Genomic DNA, 14,024 nt, shown 5'->3' with positions numbered 1-14,024 from the left:
TCTTAATGAAACATTTTATTTAAACCAATACAAGCACCATGCTTAGCAAAAAAAAAGATTTGGTTTAAAGTAAACATGCAGTGTGAACTAGCAGAGACTAAACAGCATATGGAAGTTGTACTGGTTACTGGTATCTTCATGGAACTGCCAAATTCTCAGACCTGGCCCTGAACCTCTCAGACCTTTTACAACAGTGATTTGGGACCATGGAACAAACGCAAGAGTTTCACTGAGCCTCCCCTCTGTCCCACCATGGCTCTGTTTCACAGTCATTACGTTGTACCAAAAATTGTTGCATGATATTTATTTCTGGAGCACACTGAAGTGAGGAATTGAGCTCTCTTGCTTCTGCCTGTTTGAGTCAGGCCCCTGTCACCAGTTTAACATCGTTTCTGGACCAGCTATTTTACAGTTAAAGATACAAAAATGGAATCCTGGTACAAGTGCACAAGATGCTCCTTTGGAGAAGTGATAAAGGTGTCAACACCTCCATTATTGCCTCCTTTGATAGATCAGAATAGCATTCATGATACTAGAAATACACTTAAGCCATCAAAATACCAGCATTTACATTTTTTTGTTAAAAATATTCAAACACTACAAGTCCATTTCATGGGCTGACATGCAAACTCATGCTTTAATTCAGCTTACCATCAATGAACTGGACTACAGGAGCTGTGTCCCAGCCATCTAGTCAATATTTAAAGCAAACCTGATTAATTGTGGCAGAAGTCTCCCTTGGAGAGACCTTTAACTCCAGGCCAAGGATTTTAAGGCCGACTTACTAACTCCTGAAAAATAGGAGCTCCCAGTGGAAAATGCTGACTCTCAGACCTTTAGCTACAAAGGCTCCCCCAGGTTAATTTGTGTTGTCCTTTAGATCCCTCTTCAGAGGTCTGAAAATGGAAGAGAATTGTGTGATTACACTGGAACATACTGGCCTGGACACGGACACATCTGCCTCCCACTGAGCTTAGGGGGGGGCAGCAGCACAGAACACACAGTTCTACAGATAAGGTGGGAAAAGGATGTTGTGAAAACAAGTAGTATTGGCGCAGGGAAGATCTGGACATAATTAATGTCTTTGCTTAGTCAGGTATTAGCACTGCCTCTATCTCAAGAGCCCAGGACAATTAGCAGCAGACAGTTGTGTTAAAACACTGCATGAAAACCAAGGAGACCAGGAACAAGCCTGGAACAGCAAACACCCTCTGAGTACCTGCAGCTGCTTCCACAGCTCAGAGAAGGGAGAGGGTACAGCTGCCAGGCAAGGCTGGCTGGAGAATAATACTGGAGGGCTGAGCAGCACCAACATCACCTCTCAGGAGAAACTGGGCTTTAATTCTCACAGGGTCTGTTTGCTCTCTGCAAACAGAGGGGCAGCACCCAAGGCAGAAAGGGCTTAAGTGGAGGCACGAGAACGTGTGAAGTGGAAGAACTCTGCTGAAGATGCAGCTGGAAGGAGCAGCGTTTTCTTGGCCGAAGGTGGAGCAATCCAGAGATGAAAAGTCAAACTGAACCATCTGACTGCAGCAGCTCCTCCCTTCCCTCCTGAGACAGGCTTCTGGTACAGTTATTTTTGTGCAGACCTGTGCAGGCAGCAGTTGGCTGCTGGCAGCCCACCAGTGTACAAAGTACAACAAAGACGATTAATCCAGTTTTCCCCACTGCAAATCAAGCTGAACGTTCCAAGCATCAGCTCCCCTCTCGCCCACGCTGTACTTTGACATGCCTCACCTCCAGCTCAATCCCAAAAACACCCAAGATTCCTGCTGTTTCCAGGCTGATGCTTGGAATGACGCTATCCTTTGAGCCAAAGTCTTGTTTATACAATGTTTGTCACAAAAGACATTGTTTTTATTGATTTGCAGTACAGAATGATCAAGCAACAGTTTCATAATCAACATCTTTTCATCCAGGGAAATGAAATTGTTTTTCCAGTTCACTACGTTAACACAGGAATTTAATTACAAGCGTTTCTTTCCCGCACCGAAAGATCGATTTAATTGGATCATTCCAACACGTATTTTGAAAAGCTCCTCTCAAGTCAGATTTATATACAAATAAATGAGCAATAACATCAAACTAAGAAGAGATTTACCAACACTGAGGACCTTTGCAAATGGATTCCTTGTGATCTTGCAGGAATTAGTGTTTTAACACTAACACAGGGCACGTTCACAAACGAAAAAATAACCCTTCTTTCAGCAAAGGTTTCACAGCATGAAATACTGGCCTCCAAATTTAACACTGCATTCCTTCCCAGCGAGCAGATTGGTTGGGGCAGCTGTATTTTAAGGTATGTGATCAACAGGAAGCTGCTCTTACGCAGATACTTGTTCAGCAGCACAGCAAACACTCACAGCGAGAGACCGTCCCGTGAGTGCTCCTTCTGCCACGGCACGGGCTGAGCGTGTCCCACGTCAGACAACTACTCTATTCAATATAAAACAGACCTGTAAAAAGACTGGTCACTTATAAAAGTTAAATACTATTTTCACATTAGAAGATCTGCTGTTTCAAAGAGATGAACCGTTAAGTCGATGAGAATCAAATGATCACTTTATGCAAAAGCTTCATCTGGAATGTAATTTTGACCAACAAGCGGTTAAGAAAGTTAAGAGATTTGTAATTAAAGTACTCAAAAGCTACGTGTGGCCAACTTTCATAACAAAAGAGATATAAATCATTCATTATCATGAAAAGCTTTAACCTCCTGACTCCTACAAATGGAGCAGATGATTGGAATTTCAAAGCAAAAGAGGTTGGCTTTTTGTTTTAACAGATGTCAGCTGCAGCACGAGGCACTAGGAACAAATGTTACTTGGATTTTTTTAACAAAGTTTTTACCAAATTTGTAAGAAGTGGCAGTGTAAAATTCTCAAGTCCTTTTAAAGCTAACAAATGAAAGGCACACAGTATCACCAGGTGTTCAGATAACAGGAAATGAGCAGAGGTAAACTTCTCAACAGTGTCAGAAGTTAGAGATGCAAGAAGAAATCTGGTATGAGAAGAACCAGAGTTGTAGTTCAGCCCTTAGTTATCAGCTAGTTCCTGTGAGACTGTATTAGCAGGAGAACTGGAGAGTCAAAGCTTTGCCCTGAAATTTAGAAAGATTGACTCAGGCAACTGAGGAATTACTGGAATGACAAAAATTAGTTCCAAGAATTTGAGACAGTTCACATGGACTCAATGGAAAGATAAATGGATGGATTTGCTGTACAAGGATTTTGTCTTTTTAATACCAAATGATTCCAGGGAGTAGTTTTCAAAACTGAGAAGACATTAAGTCAAAAAAATCTGAAAAGTAAGTGACAGTACACAAATTCTGCATATAAATGGCTAAGGTGTGTCATCAGGATGCAGTTGTAGCTCAGAAAAAGTTAGCGTCAGCTTCCAAATGATGTTTGTACACAGTTATAAATCCAGAACCGAACTATTTTAGTCACAGAAATATTAGTCACAAGAGTGCAAAAGGAGTCCCTGCAGAGGAGTATTCCCTTTTAGCAGGTACAAATAAGGAAACACCTGCAAAGATTTGTTACTTCAAGGAGACAGACCTGCTATTCTTTGCACAAACTCTGCACAAGAGAGATACTGCAGGAGACAGCTGTGAATACAGTGCATTTGCTGGGATGTAAGTATTCATGTCTGGTTCCAGTGTCACCAGGATGGTACATAAATACTTAGTACAGAGGTTTTCCTTAGTGGAAGAAGCCCAGTTTCTCACGCAGCCACTCTTCAGTGAGGTCTTCTGTGTTTCTGATTTCGAATACCTAAACAAAAGGGCACGGCATCAATTCCCGAGGGGGTGGCACTGGGAAGGGAGAACAACACAATGCAAGCAGCACCTTCCACACACATTGTCTGAGCTGCAATAAACCAGTAACAAACCCAAAATGTTCTGGTGCTTTCTTGAAAGGATCGGATCAGTGGAAAATACACAAGAGTACGTGGCAATGAACAAAAGTAACCTGAACAAGAATCTCCTAATTCCTATTCCTAGGCTTCACTCTTCTCCTTAACAATATGAGAAGAGCACACAGACTACATTCTAAAATGACCCTGGAATGGCACCATCTCACATCCATTATCTCAGCAGGATTGTCTACTTGAAGAACACAATTTCATCTCTGGGCTTATTCAAACCCAAAGTTCAGGAATTTTGCTCAGCCCAAACCACAATTGCTCTTTCTTTGAACTGAAATAAATCCATAATATCCAGTTTTTACCTGTAAGAAACAAGCCTGGGATACCTCAAAATAGAACACTTGTACAAAAAACAAACCCAAAAATCACAGAATCCCAGAATGGTTTGAATGGTTTGGGTTGGAAGGGACCTTAAAGACCATCTCATTCCAACCCCTGCCATGGGCAGGGACACCTTCCACTATCCCAGGTTGCTCCAAGTTCCCATCCAACCTGGCCTTGGACACTTCCAGCCACAGCTTCCCTGTGCAACCCCCCAAAACAACCTAAAAATCACCAACCCAAAGCTTTGCGAAGTCTTAAACAAACCTTGAACAGAGCCTTGAAGCAGAAAATAAGATCAAAGGTACCAATATACTCTTTTTACATTCCATGTGGGCAAGTAACTGGCTGTGGTTTGGGTTTTTCATACCCTTGAAGAGAAGCCATGTTAATTGTGCAGTGCTCACTGGAGTCCATGAGATGCCCACAGATGGATCATCTCATCCAAAGAGTCAGGGAAGTAAATTGTACAAATCCACAGACCTTCAAATTGGAGGAACCCCAACATTCAGCATTATAAGAACAGAACAGCTTAACAGAAGCCAAGCTAATATGCAAGTCACTGAAAAAATGAGAGGACTCAGTTGAGTCACATGCAGAAATCACACCAGGAGGAAGTCACAGCATGAGCCAAAATGAAACACAGCTCAGCAAGTGGCAAGAATAAAGCACATTTGAAGAGCAAGCAAGCAACCCCAACTGGAGACAGGCTGTCTTCTCCAGCTTCAGAAGGAAGATGATCATGGACCTCTATATCCGCTCCTGGGCTTGCATTCAAAAGACTTTCAGACTGAATTTCTCCTATTTCAGAGGTGAAAGTACCTCCAACTGGGCTGCTCCCCAGGCTTTCACCTTCTTCCTACCAGCCCTTCTCTCTTACTCACTGAAAGCTGTCTTCTCTTCCTCCTTTCTATCACAGTTCTCAGGCCTCCAAGATGCAGTTTCTACAGACCTAAAAAAAGATTTCTTGAGGCTGAGCTGATTGTTTCTACCATCTTATCTTCTGCTTCCTTCCCATTTACTCCTGTCAACTTGAGGTCTACTTTAAAACAGAGAGGTCTTTTCTTACAAGGTACAGCTGGAGGAGGTAGAAATTCGAGGCCAGGTTGGATGGGGCTTGGAGCAACCTGGTCTAGTGGAAGGTGTCCCTGCCCATGGCAGGGGTTGGAATGAGATGGGCTTTAGGGTCCCTTCCATCCAAACCAGTCTGTGATTTTGTGATTCATAGTTCTCTCTCTGGCCCAGTAGACATTTTCACTGGGATGTTAAAGGACTCAGCAGGATAAGGAACACCTAAAGGGAACGCTGTTGTTGGGGAGTGGTGAAGTCATTTCACATGCTATGAAGTGACTACTGACTCTATTAAGCTTTCCTGCTTGAAGCTAAAAATTTAAGGATTGTAGGTGCCAATTAAGCAGAGATTTCAAAGATCTCCAAAATGAAAAACAGGTGACATTTCTTTTCTAGGATATACATACACCTAGGCCTGGTGAATGCAGTGATTTCTTCTGGTCTCAGTACTGGAGGAACCACGCACAGGAAGAAATTGTTCAGCACTTGGCACATGTTCCTTGTTCTGCAGGCTGTGCTGCAAGCACACAGCCCCAGAAAGCAGCTAAACTGATCTGCTTCACAACACACTAAGCCTTCAGTCTATTCTTCCCATCAATAAATTCATTCCCAAAAGTAAAGCCAGCCAGTCCACCGGTGGGTATTTTCATTTTTGACAACACTGTTCTTCCTGTACCCTAAACCACCAGAAATCCCCACACACACTCCTCCTCCACTCTTCCTAAACCAGATTCTGTTCGCTGTAACCACAAAGTCTCACAAAACTCTTTTTGCCATCGGTTCAAGCAAGACACAAAACATCCTCTGCAACCTGGACAGTTATTTCAGTAGTCAGTTATACCTTAGTGAGTTCAGCTGTCTGTACAAGCTTATTCTTGCTGCCAGCATACATCATCTGCTGCTCAGGCTTACATCCTGTAGTTATGGAGGGAAAAAAAGAGGGTTGGATTAGTTATTTTGACTGCCAACACTTCAAAAATAAGATTTTTTTTTTAAATTATAAACTGAAAACTGGAGACATTCATAGGAAGATTCTCAGGTAACTACAGAAGAATATGCTCATTAGTTGCTAAAGTGTTTTACCTATACTCTAGCTCTGAGTCATGAGGGGTAAAACAATGCAATCAGTTTATCTTCTTCCAGAGGATAACAAGGATAATCCAGTAATACCAGCAAACTACACTGTCACAATACAGAACACAGATGGAAGTCCCAGGAGCAACTCAGCTCTGCAAGCCCAAACCAAGTCACAGGTTCTTCGGTTTGTATTAAAATCACACATTTCCCTGCCCAGGTAAGTTCATGTTGCAGGTTCCTGTGACACAAGCAGAGGATGCAACTGCTCAGTACAAACTTGGGATGATCCAGGATTACAGCCCGTTTCTCCTGGAACTTTCTCCAGCACTTTCACCTGCCCAGATGTGGGTTAGGGAGCCCTTCTTTCCTCCTTTTCACCCATAGCTGTGACAGCCCTTCAGCCCATCACGTCACAGCCCTGTTTGGAGGCATCCTCTGCTGCTGCCCATTGCATCCAGGCCCCAGGAAACACTCCTCTCAAATCCCATCCTCACCCTCTTACAGAGTCCTGTTCTTTTCGTGGACAGAATGAAAGGAATAGGACTCTAAGGTCCTCAGAAATAAACGGGTTTCCAAGTCCTTCTGAGATGAGGAATTTCTTCCCCTCCCAGTCACTAATATCCATGAATAGCAAGACAAACAGGTGAACAGAATCCCTTGGGAACAGGTGGTACCTTCCAGCCCCCTCTTCACTCATTTCCTGAGCCTTATATGGTCATATTTTGAGGATTCCCCAAGATTTGAGGAGAGGGCGACAGGAAACAGGTTAAATTAGGTTAAAACCTACATGAGTAGATGCAGAGTGCTCCAGGCCTGTCCTTTACAGGAGGGTGTTGCTGAGCACAAGCTCATTTAGGAGGACACACCTCTTGGCCCTCTGAGCAGGAAACCAACACTCCTGGCTCAGCCTTTGGAAATGGAAAAGAGAGAATCTCTTCTATCATACATCCTAAGTGCCCCAAGTGTGAACCACAAAGGCAGGAAAACCTCCTTGAGAGCATTAAGCACTCAATTTTATCTTCCATAGCAAAAAATATTCCCAAATTTACATCACACAGGAGCTACCAATCACAATGTTCACTCACCAACTGGACTGGAGAAGATAAAGCACAACGGATAAGAAACTCTTCCATCTTCATGCTGGTACTTGTAACTATACACAATAAATGTTTTTTCTGAGGTTAAAGAAACTAAGAAACTGATTATTAGGATATAATCCTTGATCTTGATGCAGGCATAAGTCACTGTTGCATTTCAGAAGATGTTTTAATTTGATAATAAAAGTCTCACTGTTCTGTTTTCACTTCCACATGTGATTTTCAGAACTGACCCTGCCTTGGTGTGAGGGCTGCCTCTTAGTAATGTTTCACATCAGGGCTAAAAAACACCCTCACATTGCAAATATTCCTCTCCCAGCTTGGTAAAAAGACTTCCCACACACCCACCAGTGTGGTTTGGGCTTAATGAAAGCCCAATTCTTTCTTTGCTGACCAAGCAGTTTGTTGTTTCAGGTGTTTTCCTGAATTTCAACTGCAGCTTTAGCCAGGACTTCTGTTTTACAACCTCCCACTGCACTGTGGGCATGAAGGGAAAGATTCAGCCCAGCACATGGAGTAGTGCCAGCCAGCTCTGGAGGCTGATGGAGGCAGGTACTTTCTTCACTTACAACTTCAGTACCCCTTTTATTTCATTAGTTAAAGAACAATTTACTTGTCCCTCTGTTGTTCCTTTTTTTTTTTCAAAACAAGGATTCCTCCCCAGATCACGTGCCCACAGCAATCCCAGAATCAGTAACTGCAGCAAAACAACAGCCACATCCTAAGAAAGAACCAAAACACATCCTGAGTTACACAGACACACTTCTATATTTAGAAGTAGCCACAAACTGGTACATTTTACTCACTTCTTTACATTACCAGCAGCGTGGCTTGGCTTTACTTTCCCAAACATTATATAGTCTAAAAGGGAATAAAATCTCAGGAAAGGCTTAAATGAGTCATTGTTTCAACAAGTGGGACAACAGTTCAGTGCACCCTGAGAATGGATCCCTGGATTATCTCACAAATAAAGCATCAGTAAAATCCCAGTACAGCAAGTATTGGCCTAAAAAGGTGAAGTCCAACGTTTTGAACAGCTTCCAGCAGTGAGTAAGACCAAATGGCAGCAGCATGAGAAGGATATCGAGGTTGTCTCTCAGGCAGCTCATCTTTTAGCTCATCAGGAGAAATACCCTGGTGACATTAAACACAAGCAATATTTGAGCAAATGGTCCTGCACTGGAAGGTTAAAGCAGAGCAATGGACAGTGAAACACCTGGGAGATAGGGAGATGCACATCTACAGGTGAACTGGTAACGACCTCCCAAATTACTAGAGCAGTTTGGGAAGACTTGTGTGCCAACAGAGTCCTATGACTAAACACAGAATTAATGTTAGCATGAATAATCATCCCTATTTTAGGCATAATGAGTTTAGCAAACACTTTTGGCTCTAGTTGGCTATGTTGGCAGCTACCACACTTTGCTAACTCTAGTGCTAAACAGAAGTGAGCAAGCACACACCAAAAAGTATGTTAGAATCAGCTACATAAATGAAAAAATTGAGAAATTCAGTCCTTCCTCTTTCAGCAATCAAAAAGGAGCCCCCATTCTATTTAAATTTTATATTAACTTCTACATTCTAGGGAACAAGAGCTATGGTTAATGCTCAAATCCCTGGGAAGGATTTAATTTTGCCTTATGGACCATTAAGAAACACCACACACTGGGCTGACCTTATTATGCCACCCATCAAATTTAGAGTCTGCAGGGGATTAGCAATCCTGCTTCTAATTGATGGCAGACCAGCTCAGAGGCAAATGTGCAGATCTACGTGGAAACACAGCAGAAATCTCTTCAAGAAGACAGCAGGTGCCAAAGATGCTTTTTACATAGTTAAAACAGCTTTAAAAATAACTTTTTTTTTTTTGGTGTGCAGTTAATTAGTCAACTCAATTGCTTCTGCATAGTTTCACTATTAATGGTGCTGTGCTTTACATGCAGAGTGACCATGCATTTAAATAAGCTCATGACCCAAATTAGATTAAGAGTTTGATAACAATTTGAAACTAAGGCAGTACCTTAGAGACAACAATATATTGCAGGCTGAAGATACTCTTATTTACAATTCATTTAACAAACCTCATGCTCCTCATCCAGCACCACCAACTGCTTATCCTTGTCGATTTTCACTATAAATCAAAATAAAACACAGATCAATGTTGTTTTCAATCGATTTATACAATGGATGCAGAAGCTTTTTAGCATTCAACAATTACAGCCCTTGCGATTCTGCTTTGCTTCTTCAGCACATCCCATGACTTCCCAAAATCATTTCACAAACAGTGGTAGACTCTGAGCCATAATTACATATAAATACTCTGCTAAGAGCAGATGGAGTCTTGTATCATGAGAACAGCACTGTTTTAGTGTTAAAATTACGGGCAGAATTGGAAGTACTGCGGCTTCTACAACAAACATCCTCTTGGCTCACGTTTACCTGTCACAGCAGCCACGGTACAGGGGGAGGAAAACAGGAGACAGGACTTGGTGGCAATTTTTGTCAGGCATGTTTGGAACTTACTTATAATGGCAGCATTGTTGGTCTCCTTGCGAAACCGGAATTTTCTCAGTTTCTCCACCAGGTCTTCGGCAACATCACAAACCACCAGAGATTCACTCTGCAAAAAGGAAATGGCACAGGGCAGGGAGAGATAAATCTTTCTAGAAAGTAAACCAGAAAAGAAATCCCTGTGTCACACAGATGTGTGCACAAACCCTGCTGAAGGGGGCCTGCATGCACCTGTATAAAGTTTCAGAACATCACATAAACCAGTTTAAAAAAAAAACAACAAACACATTAACAGAACATTTATCTTTTTAAATATCCCTCCTCAAAGCCATGCAGTTACCTATGAATGTTTTATTAACTCTTTCTGGAGTGGGATTATTCTCATAGCTCTTAGAAGTAAACTTTACATTTCAGAAGTAGATTTTATACTTCTACACTTACAAGTAAATTTTACACTTCATTTGCCAAGTCCTGAAATAAGGGAGCCCCTTGGAGAGTCAATAAATGGGGTAAAGTAATTTAAGCATTTAAAATAATAGAAGCCACTGTTAGTATTTCAGAAGAAGGTAGTGATTAAGGGTCACTGCTTACTAACTGAACTTTTGAGATTTACACACAAAGCATTTAAGACATTTTAACCAAAGAACATGCAGCCTTTTTTCCTCCCCTTGTGCACACCAAGTTCTCAGCAGAGATGCCCAGATAACATATTAGTCATCACACTGAAGATGAGGAAGGAAATCATTATTTCACAAGCAGCCATGCAGGTTATCTTGCCTTGCACATGCAATTTCTGAACAGCACCAAGCCAACCACGGCCACTTCCTGAGCCACATTTTATACACACAACCTCTGTATCCAAGAGGTTCGTGCCAGCCAGATAAAGAAGAGTTATTTGATATCTGCAGCTTGTATTGTGTTTGTAAACTCCTAAGGCATCAAGGCTTTTGGGCCAAAATGACTGTATTTCAAGGCTTCCCTAAAACAAATTCTTCAGAGAAAAAAAAACAGTGCAATTAATCACCTATTAAATGCTCTTTCATCGAGACAAATCACTGCTCATAAATAGGAATAAAGTCGCTAGGTAAGCTCTCAGTTCTATCTCCTTGTGTTCACCATTATTTGTGAGATTTCCCTCAAAAAGCAGAGGGGTGGCTCTGATTCCCCACTTCCCGTATCCCTGCTTGCCGTCACTCCTGAAAAGATTTCCACCTTGACCAAATTCTGGCACAAATTCTCTGCTTCCTTTGGACAGCTGGAGAGGAAACCAGGCTCTGCTGTGACAGCACAGCTCAGGCACAGCATGTGCAGCCTCCCTTATTTTGCCTCTTTTCCCTAAAGATTGTTCTTGGCTCCCTCTGATCCAAACAGGTTGGACTCGATGATCTCGGAGGTCTTTTCCAACCTAACTCAGTTATTCTGGGAAATGTCACTAATATTCACTCTCACTAATTCAGGGGAAAAAAAATTATTAAAAATTATTTTTAAAACAGCAGAATTCAGGGCTGCATTTCAAAGTTGGAGTTACACTTTGTACGAAATGCTCTTTCCTGAAGGAAGCCTTTCTCCCGTTCCTCTGGGCTCAGCAGTTTCTCCCAGCAGACAAGCCTTGCCCTTGCTCCACCTGCGCAGCCACACAAAAACAAATCCCCGAGGGAATTTCGAAGGAAAACACTTGGTACCATCAGACTCAGGCTGTTTATCAGGGCTGAGCCGGCTGCCCAGCGCTTGGCTTAATAAAAACTGGAGGAAGCCAAGGCAGGATTGCTGCACAGACACGGGCACAGCTGCCAACACCACAGGGGGGATGATGCTGCTCCCTGCATCCCCCCGGCTGGATCCCCCCCGGGACATCGCTCCCCTCACCATCTGACAAGGAAACATGAATTTCCCAGATGTGAAAAGACTCTCTCCCTTCACCAGAGACGCACAGAGCAGAACAACCCAATATTTCATCCAATTTGCCTTGCAAATGCTCCTTCCACAGGGGGTTTACCCAAACCTTCACCTCCCCAAACCTTCACTACAACCACCTCTTCCTTCTTCCATAACCAATCCTTTACCCATTAACCAGCATTAAGGCAAACTACCCCACATCTATCCATCAGCCCTTGTTCCAACCACATCCACAGCTCCAAACCCACCACTCGGGCGAACGACTTCCATGAGCAACAATCAGATGTTCTTTAGCGAATTAGCTCAAAACACTACCAGGACGCGCAGCGACCAGCTCCGAACAAGCTACCAATCGCTTCACAGACACACAGTCAGCTCCTCGGAGGTCACATCACTTGTTTCCCCGATTACTCCACCATTTATCCAACGAAACGCTTCCGAAACACTTAATCATGTATTACCTCAGCGGGCGGACCCCCCTCCCGGCCGGTTTCCCCCCGATCCTCCCCTCACAGTTCCCTCAGGGTCCCCCCGGCTTCCCCCGCTGAGGGAGCGGCGCGCGCTCCCCCCTCACCATCGTGGCGCGCGCACCAACCGCCGCCGCTCGCGCGCCGCAGCCGCCGCCGCCGCCTCCGAGCCGGGCTGTGCCCTCCGCCCCGGCACCGCGCATGCGCGCCGCAAACCCCGCCCCCTCCTCCCCGCTCCCGCCAATCACCGCCTCCCGACCCCGCGGTGGGCGGGGCGCCGCCACGCCCCTACGGGTGACGGGGAGGTTCAGGGCCGCCGGGCGCGGCAGGGCGGGAAAAGGAGGGAACACGTGACCGCGCGGCGCCCCGCCCCGCCCCCGTTGCCATGGTGCCCCAAAATCCCGCCCCCCTCCCTCGCCTGTTGCCATGGCAACTCGCGCGCTCGCCCTCAGGCGCCATCTCGCCCTGAGGGGGGAGAGCGGGTTGGGGCTGCGCGGGCTCGGCTTCGCAGCCCTCCATGGGCTTTTAAAAAGGTAAGAACGCACTGTTTAAAACCCTGAAATTGAAGTATATGAGGCAAATCAGAAGTTGTGCTGTCTGTGGTGCTTGTTGTGGAGAATAATTCTGGAAGTGAAGCGGACAAGCGGCAAATAGGAGCAGCCCCTGCTTGGCAGACACTGCTCTTCCATAATAGGGTCTTCGTGTGGGGCTGTCTTGGTGCTGGAGTGAGTATCTGGCCTTTTTCGTGCTGCTGGGAATTTAAACTGCTGTAACAGCAGAGAAAATGCCTTTTCAGTGATTCCATAATACTGAGAATTGAGAATATTGCTTTGCTCACTCAGAGAGAGTGAAAGTACAGGTGAAGGTTTCACATCTCAGTACAGCCTCTTGTGAATTATATTAATGGCAAACACCAGATTTATAAGATAAATGTAGATTTTCACCAAGAGCTTCAGCAAACACCACAGAAATGTGGGAATGCCAAACACATGTCAAAACTGAAGTTGTTGATTCCACAGAATCATGGAATATCCTGAGCTGGAAGGGACCCACAGGGATCATCGAATCGAACTCCTGACCCTACACAAGAAAACTCCAAGAACCTCACTGTGTGCCTGAGAGCCTTGTCCAAACACTTTGAACTCTGTCAGGTGTCACTGTGGTTAAGTTGGCCCCACACTCTGCGTCAAAACTGCTCCATGAAGGAAAAACCGGAGGGGTCGTTGTCACAGGAGGTCCCTTCTGAGGGGAAGTTGTTCTTTATTCCTGCAGGTGGGGTGTCCCATCCAACTTGGGGCACCCTGAATGCCATTTTACAAGAGGTTCTTACACCTTGCTCTGGTGTAACAGATATAACAGATATCTGATATAACAGAAGCTGACCAATCACACATACTACAAATTTGCAAAGCAGCTCAAATTCTGTGCCAGAACCACCCATCTGCTTCTTTCTTGATCTAAAGGAGCCTGGAGTTGGTGTTGCTGCAGTTCCTTATGATGCCACATAATGGGAGGGTTTCACAGAGGTCTTGGACAGGTTGGGATGCTGTGCTGGTTTAAAAGTTAACCAGCAGGGGAAATGAACTCAACTCAAAAGAGAGATTATAAGTCAGAATAACGATTTATTAAAATAATACAATAAGTACAATTATAC

At 44.0% G+C, this 14,024-nt stretch overlaps 1 protein-coding gene across 5 annotated transcripts; it reads right to left on the bottom strand.

Annotated features, from left to right (window-relative positions):
- GMFB (glia maturation factor beta) lies at positions 1-12,553 on the bottom strand. 5 transcript variants are annotated; one of them, XM_027703991.1, is made up of 7 exons: positions 12,495-12,553; positions 10,020-10,116; positions 9,578-9,627; positions 8,581-8,630; positions 7,485-7,567; positions 6,164-6,237; positions 1-3,776 (listed from the first exon to the last, which is right to left on the bottom strand). In XM_027703991.1, coding segments are annotated over exons 2-7 (330 nt in total). In that variant the 5' UTR covers positions 10,021-10,116; positions 12,495-12,553; the 3' UTR covers positions 1-3,704. The 5 variants fall into 5 exon arrangements, with proteins under 5 accessions (XP_027559792.1, XP_027559789.1, XP_027559790.1 ...); XM_027703988.1 differs by having other exon boundaries at positions 12,478-12,520; XM_027703989.1 differs by lacking the exon at positions 12,495-12,553 and adding an exon at positions 12,417-12,459.
- Positions 12,554-14,024: the final 1,471 nt, after the last annotated feature.

The sequence above is a fragment of the Neopelma chrysocephalum genome, unplaced genomic scaffold, assembly GCF_003984885.1.
Source record: "Neopelma chrysocephalum unplaced genomic scaffold, ASM398488v2 Primary Assembly neopelma1_253, whole genome shotgun sequence".
NCBI lineage: Eukaryota > Metazoa > Chordata > Aves > Passeriformes > Pipridae > Neopelma > Neopelma chrysocephalum.
The sequence above is the reverse complement of the archived record's forward strand: the minus strand, read 5'-3'. Positions and strand labels throughout refer to the sequence as shown.